The sequence below is a fragment of the Buceros rhinoceros genome, unplaced genomic scaffold (genome assembly GCF_000710305.1).
Source record: "Buceros rhinoceros silvestris isolate BGI_N320 unplaced genomic scaffold, ASM71030v1 scaffold15772, whole genome shotgun sequence".
Classification (NCBI taxonomy): domain Eukaryota; kingdom Metazoa; phylum Chordata; class Aves; order Bucerotiformes; family Bucerotidae; genus Buceros; species Buceros rhinoceros.
The window spans coordinates 19,373-36,514 of record NW_010399643.1 but is presented as its reverse complement, the minus strand read 5'-3'; the positions used below and the strand labels follow the sequence as shown (position 1 = coordinate 36,514).

Genomic DNA, 17,142 nt, shown 5'->3' with positions numbered 1-17,142 from the left:
GACGTCCCTCTCCCTGCTTTGAAGGTCCCTTCCCACTCAAACCAGTAGGTGATGGTTCTGTGATCTCTGAGTTCCTGACGGGCACAGCAGCGGGCACACCAACTCTGTGTGGCCCACGTCCAGCCTTCACGGCGGGGCCCGGCGCGTGGCACCCGGAACAAGAACTCCCAGTAGGTGATGGTTCTGTGATCTCTGAGTTCCTGACGGGCACAGCAGCGGGCACACCAACTCTGTGTGGCCCACGTCCAGCCTTCACGGCGGGGCCTGTGCTGTGCACCCAGGCACAAGCCTCCAGAGACACTGGTACCGTAGCTTTTTCTGCAAGTAATGGCTTCAGACAACTGGGACCGCTTTACGGCTACCCTTCTGGGAATAACACGCATTTTAATTACCTCATCCCCCCTTCAGATGTAAAGGCCAAAACCAGAACCTACCCACTCAGGCATAAGGCAAATTAAAAGGTGTTAAGTTGCAGTGAACTAACTTTATTCCAGTCAAACCAGGACACTGCGATCCTCGGGAGCCACGCTCTAAGCACTAGGTTACCAGCTCAGCTAACCTCCTTCACGTCCTCGCGGGCTGATTTTGTTTTCTCTTCCAAACACTTCACCACATTTCACTCCTTGAGGTGTTTTTCATGGAGTCTCACGACTTCACTTTTTCCCTGCTGAAAAGTTGTGCTGCATCACCAGATTGACGGACTGGTTTGTCAGAACACCATAAATCATTAAAATCTCTTTAATTCAGTGCTGCTGTTTGCTGCAGCCAAGTTGTAACTGTAGCTGATAAAACTTTTATTCACAGCAAGCCCGTTGGTGTTTTCAGGTCGTGTCAACGCTTCCAATAAAAATCCCTTTCTCCGTTGCTCAAGCCAGAGAGGAAAACTTCTTCTGACCCAAAACGCAACCTGCTGTTCAAGATCACACCCCAGCGTGTCACACATAAACAATTCACGTCCTCACCTCCTGCAAACCCACAGACCTCCTCGCAGCAAAACGGACCCTTACGGATTCACACCACCTACGAACGCGGCCAGCCCTCTGTGTACCGGGAAAGTAAAACTCATCTCACAGGTATAGCTGGGAGCGTGTTGCTCAAAACACATCCAAAACTAGGCTCGCGCTTTTGTTTTTTCCCAGAATGAACCTTATTTCTGACTTGCTGTTGACATAAATGGCACACGACCAGCACGCCGAAACCTCGTCAGGAAAAGCTGTCCTCCCTGGCACCTGCGCTCCGCGAGCGAGGAGCCGAGGTCTTCTACCCGGTGTCTGTCATGGAGTATTTCTCAGTTTTCCTGCAAGAACTCATGAGGGGGGATGCAGAATGAGCAGCTCTAGGTGGTTCAGTTTAAGCACTTCTGTTGAATGTCACGCTGAGAAAATAATGTCTCGTCAGACATTAAGCAGATGTTTCTATAACTGAGTTTTGGATATGGGTGAGTATTTGACTTGCAGCTCCAAAAAACATGTAAACTTCTTTACCTCGTGAGAGACATTAATCCAACCAAACAAGGAAAAACTGAAGAAGTAACAGCACATAAACCTAAGAAACAAAAAAGAGAAAAGAGCGTTCTTCTTTCCTTTTGTCCTCATTTCGCCCCCGCTCCCCTCTTGCACACCTGCCTTACAGCGTCATCGTTTGATAGGCACTAGAGACAGCAGGTTTCTCCAAATCCCATGTCTTCACTAAATTTTAAAACAGCAAATGTGGACATTTTGGATCATCCTTTGGTCATAGTCTTGAGCACGTGTCATGGCCCGGATCTGGGGCAGCGCCTCGCTGGGCAAGTTTCGAAGTGGAAGGGAGCTGTGGCTCCCACTGCACGGACAGCTCCGCTGAGAGCAGGAGGACGAACCAGGAGACGTGTTCTGGAGCTGTCACGCTTCCTACGGAAAGGCTATTAGGCATCTAAATTTTTGAGTTTCTTTAATCACATGCTCCTATCTCTGCTGGGCTCTTCTGGCTTTCATGTTATTTAAAGAAGAACAATGAAAAATCAGACCAACCTGCAGAAATCCCTGAGAACACCACGACACGTGTTCTTTCTGCCTTTTGGATGGATCCAAACCTGGATCCATCATTTACTCCAGCTCAGCAGCACTCCACGGATTTACAGGAGGATCTGGACCCCACGACACGTGTTCTTTCTGCCTTTTGGATGGATCCAAACCTGGATCCATCATTTACTCCAGCTCAGCAGCACTCCACGGATTTACAGGAGGATCTGGACCTCCACATCCACACACAACTACAGTTACCAAGTCTTTTCTGAAGTACGCCTTCCTATGGCTGCCAAACATTTTGAGTTGAGTCTTGTATTTGGAGCCATCTTCCATTACGGCCATGATGACATTCTGTGATGTTTTATATGCTGGCCAAAAAAGGGGACAAAATGATACTTTTAGTCACATATTTGATTCAACTTGGGAACAGAGAGAACGATAATTATTCCCCATGAAGAATGGAGGGCTTTATTTAATCCCTGAATGAAAACTAATGTTGAAGCTTTTCCTGATCCCAAGGCAAGAACGCTCACCACACTATTATTTCAAAAAACCTCATCACTCATCTTGATTCGGTGCTGCCGGGCAACAGCACTGAGAGCGATGTGGCCTAACGTCTTCATCTGTGCTGCCGCCGCAACGTGCCTCCCAGGCACCGTTCCCATTCCGCAACGAAGTAAACAAATACGGGTAGAACTTCTCGACTGAGAAAGAAGAGAAGACTCGTGTCTCACAGTGCAAAACTTTCTGCGGCCAAATGTTTAGTTTTTCGTGGGCAGAAGCTTGTTTCATTGCGCTGTTGTGTTCACCACCAAACTGCTACAAAGGGACCTGCTCTGGCAGACACCTCCTCCAGCGAAGGTCCTCTGTACTGAAAGATCTTGTTTATCAGGACCAAGGTACTGCAAAGAACAGTAGGAGCTCCAGCACCACAGACACGCGGGCCAGAGATGCCAGCAGACTGGGAAGCGACTGCTTCAGTTCATTAAAAACCCTAATACGCCAGAGCTGTGAAAGCCTCCAAACTCCACTGCCAGCTGGCCGTCAGACATCGGAGTAACTATGACCAAGTGTTTCTTGACAGCAAATACCTCTGTACACGTACTGTGCGTGATGCACACAGCATTAATGTCTCCGTCAACTCAACACAAAGCCTCTGGAGGGCCACCAACAGAGACCACACGAAGGAACGATCACAGTATACAAAGAGCAGAAGCGAGTGGAAACTACCATCCTGGAACGGAGCGGATTAACGGTAATTTGTGGTTAAGACCGACTTCTCATGCCTAGCACAACTCCACTGATGAATTTCATTGTGAGCATTGTGGACCCTTCCTTTAGAAAAGGAGAGAAACCAAATGTTGAATGAAGTTGAATGGCATCTCCTCAAGGAGGTGTCTCCTCCAGCTCCAGCACCAACCTTCCCACATGCAGGAACTCCATTAGAAAAGGTTATACCAAGTCCCTTCTCCACAAGGAATCTCTTGTAATTCTTCTGACGATTGATTTCTGTCACGGCTGGCTGGAGGGAGCTGTGCCTCCTCGAAGAGAGAGCTGTAAAGGCGGGGGAGTGAAGGTCCCTTCCAGATGGAGGGCACAGGGGCTGTGCACAAGCCTGGACATGGACAAACCCCCTGCTCCTCCTGGCTGATCTCCTTCCTCCGCCACTATGGCCATCCGACAGGCTGCGCCCAAGCAGACAGGTCACCAGCAGACGAGAGGCTGCCTCCACCCTGTTCCCAAGAAGCCCTGGCATCCCTTCACAAGTCATTCTATCAAACCTACCAAACAGTACTTCATTGTATCATACCACCAAAACAAAGAAACCTGCTTCAAGCATTCAACAGCAGAGAAGAGCATCTTGCTACTGCAGCTCTCCTATTAGGCACCTAGGGAGCTTTTACGCTTCCTCTCGTTAATGCTGCTGAGGTATTTGCCATCCCCCGTGTGGCCCATCGTCATGCATGTCTCCACAAACATCAAACAGCACTTACTGAGTCATGGCTGTGACTTCAGCCTGGCTGCCCAGAGCAGCCAGCAGCCACCCAGTCCAGCTCTGCGTGACCACACAAGCAGATCCATTTGGTAGCAAACTGCTCGCTGGATTAATGGCTCGGGACATCGCGAAGGGACACGTCAACACCTAAGGTCATTGCTGCCGCCGAGCAGCAGCGCTTGACCACGGCTTGAATTCTGCCTCGGTCCTGGAAGCATCAACCAGCAGAGGAGCTGCTGCAGAGAAAGGGCTCCCTGCGCATCATATTCTCTCTGAAAAGCCAAAAGGTAACAGCCGGGGGCTAAAATCTAGTTTTCTCACCTTATGCAAGTGTTCTCCTTTAAGTTTGCATTTGAACGTATTTCCCTATCACGGAAATAAGGTAGAGCCCTTGGGGCGCAGCACAATGGACCTCTGCAACCAGCAAAGGATGGGAACCGTTTCACAGCAGGACGAGGGGCAGCCAACAAAGCTCCTGTGGCCTCGCTAAACAGCACCTGCCCAAACGGCAGCGGGAAGAACAGGCTGGACGTTATGTCATCTTCAGCACGGTTTGGTTAAACTGCACCACGTGCTGAGTAAGAACAGATAGGTATTTTATACTGCATTGCCCTTTATTTAGAGGAACATTTAGCGCTTGTCTTTAAAAGGAATTTTTAGATCAAAAGTAATAATATGGCACAACGATCTTACTGCAGCTCGGGGAGTGAACAACATTAACAGAAGGATTCTTGATAGATTTTGGACAGAAATAGTAACTAAGCGGGAGGTGAGAGTGAAAAGCAGAGACACAAAAGACTTTTGTTTAATAAATACTGTTACTTTTCCTTTCTCTTCTTTCTTTAAAAAATCTCATGTGTTTACAATCCAGAGTGTTTTTCTGAAGGAGGCAGAATTCCTGATTATACAGAAAAAATGCCGTTTATCGCAACTGTGATGGGTCAATAAGAATAAAAAAAAGTATAAACCATTATAAAAGCACATTTGCAATTGTCAAAGTAATACCGGAGTTCAAGTTTTATTTCAGAGAACAAAATCTCCAGTTCATACAAAAACAGAAAACACTGAATCTAGAATTCTTAAATGTTTTCATTCCTGATCTTTTAACGTTATGAGACTGTTGAAACAGTGAGGATTTTTATTGTCCATGTTACATAAATAACCACATCTGGAACTTTTCAGCAGGTCACCCTTTGCCCACTTGTATCTGACAGCCCCTCACTGCCCCAAGAGCACCTGCATCACGGCGGAGCGGCTGTACCGCACCCTGGGGCTGGCCAACAGCGGTAGCAATGGGAAGACCAGAGGAGGAAAGTGCCACCTGGGGACCCCAACCCACCGAAAATCACACCCTCCTACTCCTGCTGCTCACAGAACTCGTTCTTTACTTCACAGAAGCTCTTTGCTCACGGCAGGCTGAGCACCTTGACCTTCCCCTCTGCCCGTTCTTGCCTTCCCAGTTTCCCCAGTGCCGAAAGCAGTGTTTAGCAGAAAGATGAAGCAATAGAGGCAGAACCAGAGCAGGTACCTTACTGACAGACCAGCACACAGCTGAGGCATTTCTGTCTCTTCCCCCCCAGCCTGGCCCATCTTGGGCAGAGAAGGACACGAGCAGCAGAGGACCTCAGGGCACAGCTTCTGGCAGTGTGCATGGACACGTAAGATGTTTTTCCACTTCTGAGGAGCAGCAGGTCTCCAGCACACCAGGCAGCACTTGCCCTGACCCACTCCCACACAAGGCATGTTCACACACGTGGCCGAGCCCCATGCTCGTGCACACCAGGTGCTCCATGTGAGGGACTCGGCCAGCTCATCCACTGCCACACAGCGGGGATTTCTGTGTCTGTACAAACACTTGTACCGCACTTGCCCGAATTAATTGACCACCAGAGAGCAGCCAGACAAATATCAAGCTTCTGAGACTGGAGAGAGCAGCAGCTCTTTGCCACCTGTGATCAGCAAAATGTCACCCTTTGTGCCACAAATACACATCCCTGGTTTCCTTCAATGTCTCCTCACAAGGAAGGTATTTTACAGAATGAAGGTCAGTGTTTCATATTCTTCCAGTCACGCAGAGAATGAAAATACTCATGAAAATATCCAAAGTGCTGCACTTAGTTTCAGCTATTTTCCGACCACGGCACGTGGGCCTCACACATCACAGTGTCCATGTACTGCTGAGAGGAGCAAACAGCAGCACTGTGCTGGTGGCAATGTTGGACGTGAGGTGTTCACTTCAGCTGAACCACCACATGAAGAGGGAAGGTGTATCTGACACACTTTCACCTGTATTTACAGGAAGTGACTCCGGGATCCACAGATTTGGTAAGGACCATGGTCAGACATAACAATTCAAAGCAACCCCGTAAATGACTGAAGCTCACCTGGTAGATTCAGACAAAAAAATCGTGCAGCTTTCATAGTACAATTAGGCAGTGAGACTGTAAGACTCATTTGCTTCCCGGGGAATAAGAATGATTAATGAAGTCTGCCCAGAAAACCACAGACCTTCTGCCAAAGGACCAAAGGCTGAGGTGCACGGGGACACAGGGAGAGGCGCTCAGAGCCTGATGCAGAGATCACCGAACTCTGAAGCCATGCAAAATAGAAATGGGATGTGAACAGAAGTGCAACAGCAGTGGTACATCAAACCAGCAGCCACGGGTGGTTGGTGTGCGGCTCAGACAGCCCCTAGTGATATTGCTGGGTGATGCGGCAGCTGCAGCAGGAAGGAGAGTCCATCCCCAGCAGAACTAACCAGAAATGCACCCTCATGGTCTCCTGGACCTTGCCACATGAAACATGCAACCCAACCTCCACACAGCCTTTCTGACCCACCTCTAAAGGTCTATTCCACAGCAACAACTTTTTCCACATCCTCTTTTCGCCTGTTTGCAGAATCCATCAACATGGTTTGTCTAGGAAACAAGACAAACCAGTGCCTAATGCTCAGAAGACTGGGAAAGCGGCACTTGCAGAGGTGAAAGGCAGGCAGGAAAACTGAGAGGAATGAAAGCCCATCATGTGGTCATCAATGGGAAAGACACTTCCCAGTAATCCTGCCCATGAGATGTTCCTGTCCAGTGGATGTTCTAGCCCACGTGCTGCAGCTGACTGCTGTTTATATTTCTCATGTTCTTTATATTTTTTCTTCATTGCTGAGACACAGAAAACCTCTGTTGCCCTTTACTGGCTTGTGGGCATCTCCTGTGTTCAGCACAGAAAGAGCAGACCTGGGCCCTGCACAGCTTTACGGATCGTGTCTGCACGGTTTCCATGGGACTCAGATCTGGTTTTAAACAGAGCATAGACACTTCCATTGGCAGTCACCAACTTCAGACTTCTCCGGATGTTGGTCCAACCCACAATAAGAAATACCTCTTGTGAAGAGAAGGAGAAAGACGCTACGGCCGACATCACTGAAGGACAGTGCTGCCGAGAGCAGCAACACGGGTACACCCCATAATGCTCCAGTATTACAGAGACCCAGACAACATGACTGTAACAAACCATCACAAAAGCACTTAGGGAACATTTGCTGCATCACACTGATATAGTCATAACTTCATGAGAGCAGCAGACATTGTTCCTCATTACTTATGACATTAAATGGTTTGTAATTGGATTGTCCAACCATGAGCATTAACAGAACATCCCGGACTCAGAAGCTGCAGCTTCTCAGGGCCTGTAGATGATGTTGATGTCCAATGTAGCTTCGATTTTATCGTTGCCAGTTCCTGCATCATCTCATGCTCTTGGTTCAATTACCAGCCTGAGGGGGTGTGCTGTACAATGGCTTGTCAGAACAAAAAGCAGATCCAAATGCTGGCCATATTTAAGCCACTCAGAAATGTATAATTAACATTAGCAAAGCTGGGTACATTTTTTTTTACTTTACAAATAAGCTTTTTTCTGTTGGCCACATCAGCCCATCAGTCTGGTCTAGCACAGAGGGCAGATAAAGACACCACCAGAGGCAAGGCACAGCCTCGCGGGTAGCTGGCGGCTGAGCACAGCCGAGCAGGCGTTTCTCTAAGGGTAATGCCAGGAGAACAGTAACCAGATTTCCAACTATTACTCTGATTAAATGCCAAATATTCTATTCTTTGTCCTCTTGACAAAGAGCTCATGAATGACAGTTTATGACACTCAGGAATGCATTTAGGACTGGTTTCTTCACAGCCAGGACACCCAACCCAGCTCTGCCTTCTCCTGCTCCTGTGTTTTTCTTGTAAGGGTCCGTGAGACTCCTGCAGAACCTGGACATCTCCCATGCTGCAACGCCTCCTCCTCCCTTGAAGACTTTCAGTGCTCTGTCTCCTTACCCCATCACTGGTTTGGCCCTTCTGCACATGAATGCCAGGGCTTGATTCAGAGCCATCTGCCACTAGACATATAGCACATGTTAATCCATTAAAAGGTCTCCTTAATCAAAGACCTAGACACAAGGTTGGGGCTCAGGTGGGGGCACGGGGGTGTGTGCGCATTTTGTTGTTAGAATTTAATATTGGAAAAACTCACATGTGAGAGCCAGGAAGAATCTGAGGAGGCAACAGCTATTTACCCTTGATGCAGACAAGGTAATATATGTGAGAAAAAATTTCTGCTGACACAAGCCGCAGAGGCAGTCTTGTGGCTCACCTCAGGATGCTGCTTCTGCTCCCAGACCGAGAGGAGCCACCGCAGCGATGCTGAGGACACGCACCTGCAACACAGCCACCGCGTGCCCATCGATCGCGTCTGCCACAGATACCACCCGCTCCTCCGTCCGAGCGCTCCGAGCACTGGCAGGGCTCACCAGCCTCTCAGGCTCTCGTGCCACACCCTCACCGTGGCTCCTCTGGCACCCTCAAGTTGCTGCACAAGCAGTGAAAGGGCAGTGACAGCAGGGGATGAAAAATGAAAGCAGCACTGCCTTCTGTCCTGGTTTGAGCTGAAACTTTCTTGTTTTGGGTAATGGACCTTCAGAGCTGGGACACACAGCATGGTCTGGCAGAAGAGCCAACCAAGTCCAGGCAGAGATGATGTGGTAAAGGAAAACCAGGCCAAGAGTGTGGCAGAGAGATGTCCCAGAGGGTCCAGCCTGCAGTCCGAAATGGTCAGAGAGGCAGCGCGGGGTAATACAGCAATAACTAAACGTACACATGCAAAGGGCACACGAGAACACCTGGTTTTTCAAAAGGGCACACGAGAACACGTGGGATGTTCCTGTCCACAGTGACATCACTGGCACTCACGTTTTAGGTGGCTGGAGATGAATGTGGGACTCTGAGATGGGATTTGGTGGAGGAAAGAGAAAATGTCCCTAAGGGAGCTTGGCTTCGTGCCTCCCACATACAGGACAGAGTCATATCCTCCTGGGAGCTGTTCCCTTTGCCTGCGCTGTAACGGCATGGCATCATTTCACTCTTCAGAGCAAACAAGAGCTTCACAGTCTTTACACAAACATGTCATGTGGAAGATGTATTATGGATATGCTGTCTCGGCTTCCTCCCACTGATGACCTTTTTCAAACTGCAGATAAAAAAGATGAAAAGCAGATAGATGCCTGTCACTGGGTGACTTCACGGCTGCAGAAGCCCTGAGGAAGGCTGCAGGACCTGAGAAGTCTGGGCTACCTCACAGGCAGCAGCATCTTCGTCCTCTTTACTATTTTGGGGAATTACCTGATCCACAATTCGTGCTTTGCAGAGCAGAGCAAAGAGAAAAGAGGACTCAACCACAGTTCAACCACGAGTGCAATGCAGCTCCTCCGGCACAGGACAACTCAAAGTCTACAAAGGCCTCAGGGTGATGGGTTTAAGCTAAAAGAAGGAGATTCAGACTAGAGAGAAGGAAGAAACATCTTACACTGAGGGTGGTGAGGCACTGGCCCAGGTTGCCCAGAGAGGTGGGAGAAGCCCCATCCCTGGAACCATCCCAGGTCGGGTTGGACCTTGGGGCTCTGAGCAACCTGCTCTACTTGCAGATGTCCCTGCTGCCTGCAGGGGGTTGGACATTGAAAGGTCCCTTCCAGCCCGAGCCATTCAACGATTCAATGATTCTATAACCCCGCTGCCACAGGAACGAGGGTGGGTAACCTGTGCACACTGTGCACACCCATCCAGCCGCAGCAGAGCGCTGCCCTGGGCACAGCTGTGCCACCTCCCACTGCCCTGTGCCTCACAGACCCGATTAACTGCATCCCAGTTAAACCAGCTGCTCTGTGCCAGGGAACAGCGTTTGCTGCTGGGGGAGGCTCTCGACACACGGATGCGTTGCCTGGGGCTACACATTTTTTGGAGAGGGATGACAAAATGCCAGGCTAACAGTTGGACTCAATCATCCTAAAGGTCTTTTCCAACCTAAACAATTCTGTGATTCTATGAAAATTAAAGAATGAGAGTGAGGAAAAGGGGAACGGGACCATTCAGCACCTTTCCTCTTCCCTCTTCCATCACTTACCACCGTTACAATCGCTAGTGACGCCACCAACATACGACACACAAATAGCACTGGCACCTCCTGAGGCATCACCACGAGTTCTGTGACACTGTGAACCATCCCATGGGGAAGCGGGACCGGTGCTCACCGCAGCCGCACATCACCTGTCCTGCTGCCGGTGGTGGGGACCAGCCAGGAGCTCCACTGGACTCACACTGGACTCACTCACGCAGGCTCACACCAGGAGGGACCCAGTCTGCTGGGCTTGCTTATGGCTTCGTGAATTAAACACTTGTGTCTGCTTTCCAAAGAAAGTGGGGTTATGGGATTATATTTTTTTCACACTCAGCCCCTGCAGGACTGTTGGCCAGATTTTGCAGATGGATGGATCTCTCAAAAATGTCAAAGTTCCTCTCAACTCTGTGAAAACCAACTAGACAATACAAAAGACAGAGATCCAGAAGGAGGGAAAGGCTCCATCATACCTTAAACCACTCTATTAGACACCAGGGAATCCTCCTGAACTCATCACACCAAATCAGGTTTCACTACTTGCATCAGTTAGCAGAGACAAGCTTTGTTCTGGCCACAAGGCATCGACTCTCTCGGTGTCGGTGCACTTTGACGGCCAAAGACGACAGGAGAAATGACAGAACTTCAGGCGAGGAGTACCGAGACACTTTCCCCAACAGCTCTGCAGGCACGAGGTGGAGCACGGCTGCAAAGCACGAGGGGCAAACCAAGCACCTTCTGCGTTGTTTTGCAGTGGATAAAGGAGAGAGACTGGCTCATGCGCAGATCTTATTCTTGGTTGTGCACAGACCTGAGGGGCATTTCTCGCCCCCAACGTGCCGCTGGCAAAGCAGCGTGTTCCGCCTGTCCCCCTCGGCCCAGGGTGGGAGCGGAAGAGGAAGGCGCTGTGTGAGCGGGGACCTGTGTTCATGACTCAAGAGGGGGTGTCACACACTGCACCAGAAAAGAGGCTTCAGCAAAACACAGCGGAGGCTTCCCCTGGCACAAGCTGCAATGAATCAGCGGACCGAGCACAGCGCGCCCAGGGTTAGCGCCTGTCTGAGCAGCAGCGCCATGCTCCGCTCTCCTCCACGCCTCCTGACGACCAGGAACCAGCAGGTTTTGGGACTCTGGGGACACAGAGGCTGTCTGAGGCGCACAGTATGAGCGAGGTGTGAGCCAGGCACACGAGCAAAGCCATCCTGCTCCGGGGAGCTGCTGTTACACCCCTGCAGCACACCACACCCCTCTTGTGTGCAAGGAGGCTGCCCAAGAAGAAGGAAGCAGCAGCCACACAGCCCTGGGCAGGCGATGCCACCCCACCCTGGCAACATGCAGGGGTGGTCCGGGGCCCACCAGTGGGTTTTTGGATGGAGGAGGGTGCTTCCACCCTCTGCTCTCTTATGCCACTTTCCTGTCCATAGCCTCCCGGCTGCTGGCAGGAGCATCGGTCCCACCTCCCGTCCCACCTCCCGTCCCACACCAGAGTGACTCACCCACAGGGAACAAAGGGGGATGAAATAAACCCCAGGCAGTTTCTAATGCAAATGCTAAGGCACTGGGTATATAATAACACCAAAAGGGGGCAGCTCCTATTATAAATCACTGCCTTACAAAGTCTGATCCTTCAGGAACCCCAAACAGGTCCCCAGATGGGCTGCACGGTATCGTGTCCCAGCGGAGGTCACTGCCTGCTCTGTCACTGAGATCCCCGGTGGCATATTCTGCTCTGTAATTGTACTGCTGTTGCCCCCAAGCCCCGAGATCTGGCCAGTAACGTACTGTTGGTGCACAGCATCACTTTGGCTTCTCATTCTTTGCCATTTTCTCTCCTATGGCTTTTAGCAATTACACACTTACAGCTTAGCAATGTCCAAGAAAGAAAAAGAAGATCATTAACTACTACCCAGGGGGTTGTATGACCCTCTGTGTGCTCTACGCTTTCTCATGAATCCACTTGTGGTCACTGGCAAATGAAGGTCTTGGGCTCTTGGTGTCCCAGGACTCATGGACTCCCCTGGCCCCGCTGTCCCCTCTCAGCTAACCACAGTGCCTTTCCAAACCAAACACAGTTTCACCTCTGGAGCCTCCAAAGCCAGGGTTGGGGTCATGGCCAGGTGTGAATGAGTGATGGGGACAATGTCTAGCAGGGACATGTGTCTCGAAACCCTGCCTGTGGCTCTGACAAACCCTCAGCCTCGTGAGAGCTTCGGTACAGCAAAGGAAAAAAAACAAGGGCAAAAAATATCTGTGGTGTTTTAGTATCAAAGGATTATGTTTCTAGCCTTTCTTTTGGGGAAAATATCCAACATTTATAAAGCTGGGAAAAAAAGACAAAGGATCAAGCTTGTGTTGATCTCAAAGAAGGATTCAGCTGAGAATAGACTAGCAGGGAATGTTATTTACGGTGTGTCTACTGGGTGGGCAGTCATGACCTTTAGAAGATGGATTAAAGCTTTTCTATGCCCAGCTTCAGGCTGTGTGAGTTATTAAAGCAACAAAACCATGACGTTAAAGCACTTCTGCAAAGCGAACCACGCAGCGAGCGAGCTGTCTGAGGACGGGTGGGTGGGTGAGAAGCCATCCTCGGGGAGCAGGGCCTCCCCAGCACCCTCCTGAGCAGGGGGGCTGCCCACGACCCCAGGACACCTCTGCCCGTCCCACCATGCTCCACGTCCCTGTTCTCCAGGCCCTCACCGTGCAGCCCGACAGGGACAAAAACTTCTTTACTACCAGGCAGGTTCCCCTGAACCTTTGCAGGTCCCATTAAAACTTCACAAATAACTCAAAGAAAAAAGGGGAAAAATGAAAGCAACACCCCCAGCCTTTGGGGGAGTCTGGACATGCCCCGAGACATATTTGTTCTCTCCGAAAAATTTCATTTCACGCTGCCGCTCACTCCAGCCCCCGTCCCCTGGTTTAATCCTCCATTTCCAACTGCAGACAAAGACATAAACCCATGCTGAAGAGCTCCAGATAGTTCTTTCTTCTTCCCAGCAGCAAAGTGGAAATAATGAATTCCCATAACCCTATCCCCATCCTTATCCCTCGGAAAAGGCAGCAGCGGCCGATTTGAGAACAAATCTAGAGGGAAACCCAGGTAGCAGGAGGAATTCGGGGGCAAATATTTCCCCGGCTGCCTCCCGGTTCAAACGGATGAAGACTTAAGCCAGGGGAGATCGATTTTCCAGGATACCTGCAGCGCAACCAATGCCTTCTGAGATCGCCAGGTCTCGCCATGCGTCTCGGGAAGCGTAGTGAAACTCACAGCGCACTTCCCGTTAAAACAGGAGGTCCCAAACTGCATCACGTTCCGGAAACCCTCTCCTGGCCACTGCTCCTTGGGTAACGGCAACGGATCGGCTACCACCTGAGCGACTGCTGCCTGAGGAAGGAGCCTGAAAATCAAATCATAGCACCTCTAATACACGGAAAATATTGCACCTTTGCTAATCTGAGCAAACATGGAATTGATTTCTTTTCATTAATAGTATCTTAAAGATGATTACATCCGCCTTTAGGAAACAGGAACTGGCTGGGTTTTGTTGATATGCCAGAGCCACAGCTCAGATGCTGTCCAGTCTCTTCGAAAGCGATTTCTGAGTTCTCTTTCTCTTCCTCCGGTACGGTTCCTGCACAGAGACCACCCAGTCTGCCCCAAGAGGTGCACAAACATGACTGGAAAGCAACTGCCTTGCCCAAAGCTACCCCGTGGGCTGCTGCTGCCTCCTGGGTCCTGTCACTCCTGGGTCACCCGGCACCACAGACTTCACAGGTCACTCACTGCGCACGGAGGGTCCGCAGCGCCATTTGGAGACGGATGGGAGGGACGCTGGCTCCTGAGTACCTTCCTGCAGGTGGGCAGACAGCACTGAGGTCAACCCAAGCAACTCACGTACTCATAAATTTCAACTAACAGTTTTCGGGTAGGTAGTTCTACTTTTTCTGTAATTAAATGCAAGTTGTAAATGACTTAGTAAATGTAAAAAGCTTCTCTCAGTATCAAAGGAAATTCAGCGTATTGACATAATTATCCAGAAAGATGACAGATGAATCACTTCAGCATTTTATTGAAAGCGCGTATACAGTTCTGATGCCTGATAGTCTGCTACGGGCTAGACTTAACTTCTCCTTAACATAAACAGAAAAGGGAACAGCCATGAGGAGCAGCTCTCTTCAAAGCCAAAAAGGTCCTGCCCTGGAACAAGAATATTTTTTCTCCTTTTCATGTTCTGAGCAGAATTAATTTTCTAGCATCAAGTGCTGCTGTTCAACGGAACAAACCTCTTTTCTCTGGCAAGTTTACACTTCGAAGTACAAGATTTCTCACAGGAGCTCAAAAAAAAATATTAGCTGCTACTTTTTTAGTGAAATTTTGCTTTAGGTTTGGGTCCGTGACGATGAGGAGAAGTCACTAGACCCTGAGAGTTCCCGTTCTCTCCAGGAGTGTCTGGGGAGACCTTCCTCTGCTGTTTGCCTGTCTTTACAGCACTACCCTAAGGACCCAAGCCTGTATTTAATCTTCTCCACCGCCTCATAAAACCTCAAAAATCTGACTCCTGCCAGCTTTTGCCTCTTCTTGCTCAAGAAACATGGCTGCAAACTATTGAAACTAACTATTAACTATTAATTATCGAAAACGCTCCTCTCCATGACTTACATGCTACTCGGCATCACATTTTCACTAGCCATGAAAGCCCCATGTGGATTTACAGTGAAGTCAGACGGGAATTCGCCTGGGTAGACGATGCCCCGAGCAGGGCAGAGCAGTGTAACCAACACCTCAGTGTTCACCACGCAACCGAGGCTGGGACGGACCATCTTCGTTAGGAGACAGTGCTAATGACAGCACCGTGACTAACAGTGTCCACTCCCCCGACTCTCAGAAGAGCTGGGCTCTACCTTGCCAAGACTGCGGTTGGATGTTGTGCTGCTGCTGTTCGCAAGACTGATGCTACTTTATACATTCTAAGTATTTAAAATCAGTAATCAGTAAAAATTTGGGCTCTTCTGGACAAACAGGTCTCAGATTGCCCAAGAAATTTCTGCTTCTGCAGAGTTTCCAGCTGTTCAAACCAAGTTTTTGATCGTCAAGCTGCCCACACGGCCATGACCCAGCGTGATGCTGCCTTGGCAGGGCAGAGCGGAAAAGCAAAGGACAGCCCCAGGGTCATCTCCTGGCACAGATCCACATTTTCTTACCTTCAAGGAATGAGCGCTTGAGCAAAGATGGGAGAAACCAGCCAAGATGACCAGACCAGAAAGAAGCGACAGAGTGTACAGCTTTCCTGTCACCGCTCAGCCTGTCTCCAGTTCATTTCAGACACGGGGGCACCCGCGCTATCCTCCAAACCAGCCTGCGCTATTTCACAAGGCAGACATCGCACATTTTGCACCATTTCAAAGGCCATTTCCCTGTCCCACCCTTACACCCAGACCTGGCACCACACGACCATCCCGTGCAAAGGTGACGACAACCAAATCCAGCAGTTTTCATGAATCATCACCAGGGTTTCGCTCCGATGGCTCCTGCCCATGGGGTGCAGATGTCTCGGCTAACAGTGTGGCACAGGAAAATGCAGGGGACAGCATGACTGCAGAACAGAACCCATGCCATAAAGTCTTGTGCGCTGTGAGGACGTACACGTGTGCACACACATGTACACCCTGACCTTCACACCTGCAGTGCAAACCAGTGGTGTAAAATGCCATGAGAGAAGCAGTAGTTATCCACACAGGGACTGAGAGTCAGTGAAAAGAGGAATGAAAAGGCATAAAAGCAGGAAATCAACCAGTAACCGATTCGGAGAGCTATCCAGCTTTTTGATCATCATCTCCCACCTTCTCCCACACGCTTGGCAAAAAAAACTTGTTAAAAATAAACAACAAAACCTCTTGAGCATAACTAATTTCTGAGTGGGAAAACAGCCCAGGGCTTCAGAGAACCCTCTTGACCACGTCGTGCCAGCTCAGTCAATCACCCAGAACAACCTCGAACAGCTTCCTGACTTACTGTCCCCCCGCACAACCCATAAACCCTCTCAGCAAACAGAAAACACCGCGGGTATTCGCCACAAAAGGGCCCCAATTGCGCTGGTTGTTTAAAATACACCTGCTTCACCAAGATGCCAAGAATCAAAGCAATGCCGGATGGTAACGGGGAATTTTCCCGAGCACAAATTTCCTGTGTTTACTTAGTGGCCATCGCCTGGCAATGAAAATAGCCAGTTTCTGCACTGTTACGGTTCAATAAACAGTAAGTACATGACAGCAGGCATCTGATAGAAAGTATGAGCAAACGCAAGACAGAGTGTTCAAGCCTACCTTGCCAAAGCTTCCCTTCCCAATCGCCCGGAGAATCTGGAAGTGGTCAAAGTTCACTACAAGGTAAAGAGAAAAGAATTTCAGTTTGTAAATGCTTTACTGCAAAGATCTTGTATTTAAAAAGAAGGAGATGACTAAAGAGCATTGGTCGAGCTTTTGTTAAAAATCACCGACTCCTGGGGAAGACGCGGTTGTTTTTCTTTCAACAGGTAAAACCGGGTTGAATCAGGTTACTAAACAGCGGTTTAAATACAGCTTCAACTCGTGCCGATACCGGAGGAGGCTCACAGAGAGGCTGTAAGCACGTGAGCAGACTCGGCCCCACGCTGCCCATGCACGTCCCACAGCCCGGCGGGTGTTTGGGCTTCCCCCAGGACAGCG

The 17,142-nt window shown here is 49.7% G+C and overlaps 1 protein-coding gene across 1 annotated transcript in view; it reads right to left on the bottom strand.

The window, feature by feature from the left end:
• Positions 1–16,817, bottom strand: part of STK32C (serine/threonine kinase 32C) — a gene marked incomplete at its 5' end in the record, with an annotated part of 36,976 nt that extends 20,159 nt beyond the window's left edge. The window contains one exon of the mRNA XM_010131569.1: positions 16,762–16,817. Within this exon, the coding sequence (XP_010129871.1) occupies positions 16,762–16,817 (56 nt within the window). The remainder of the gene's footprint in view (positions 1–16,761) is intronic.
• Positions 16,818–17,142: the final 325 nt, after the last annotated feature.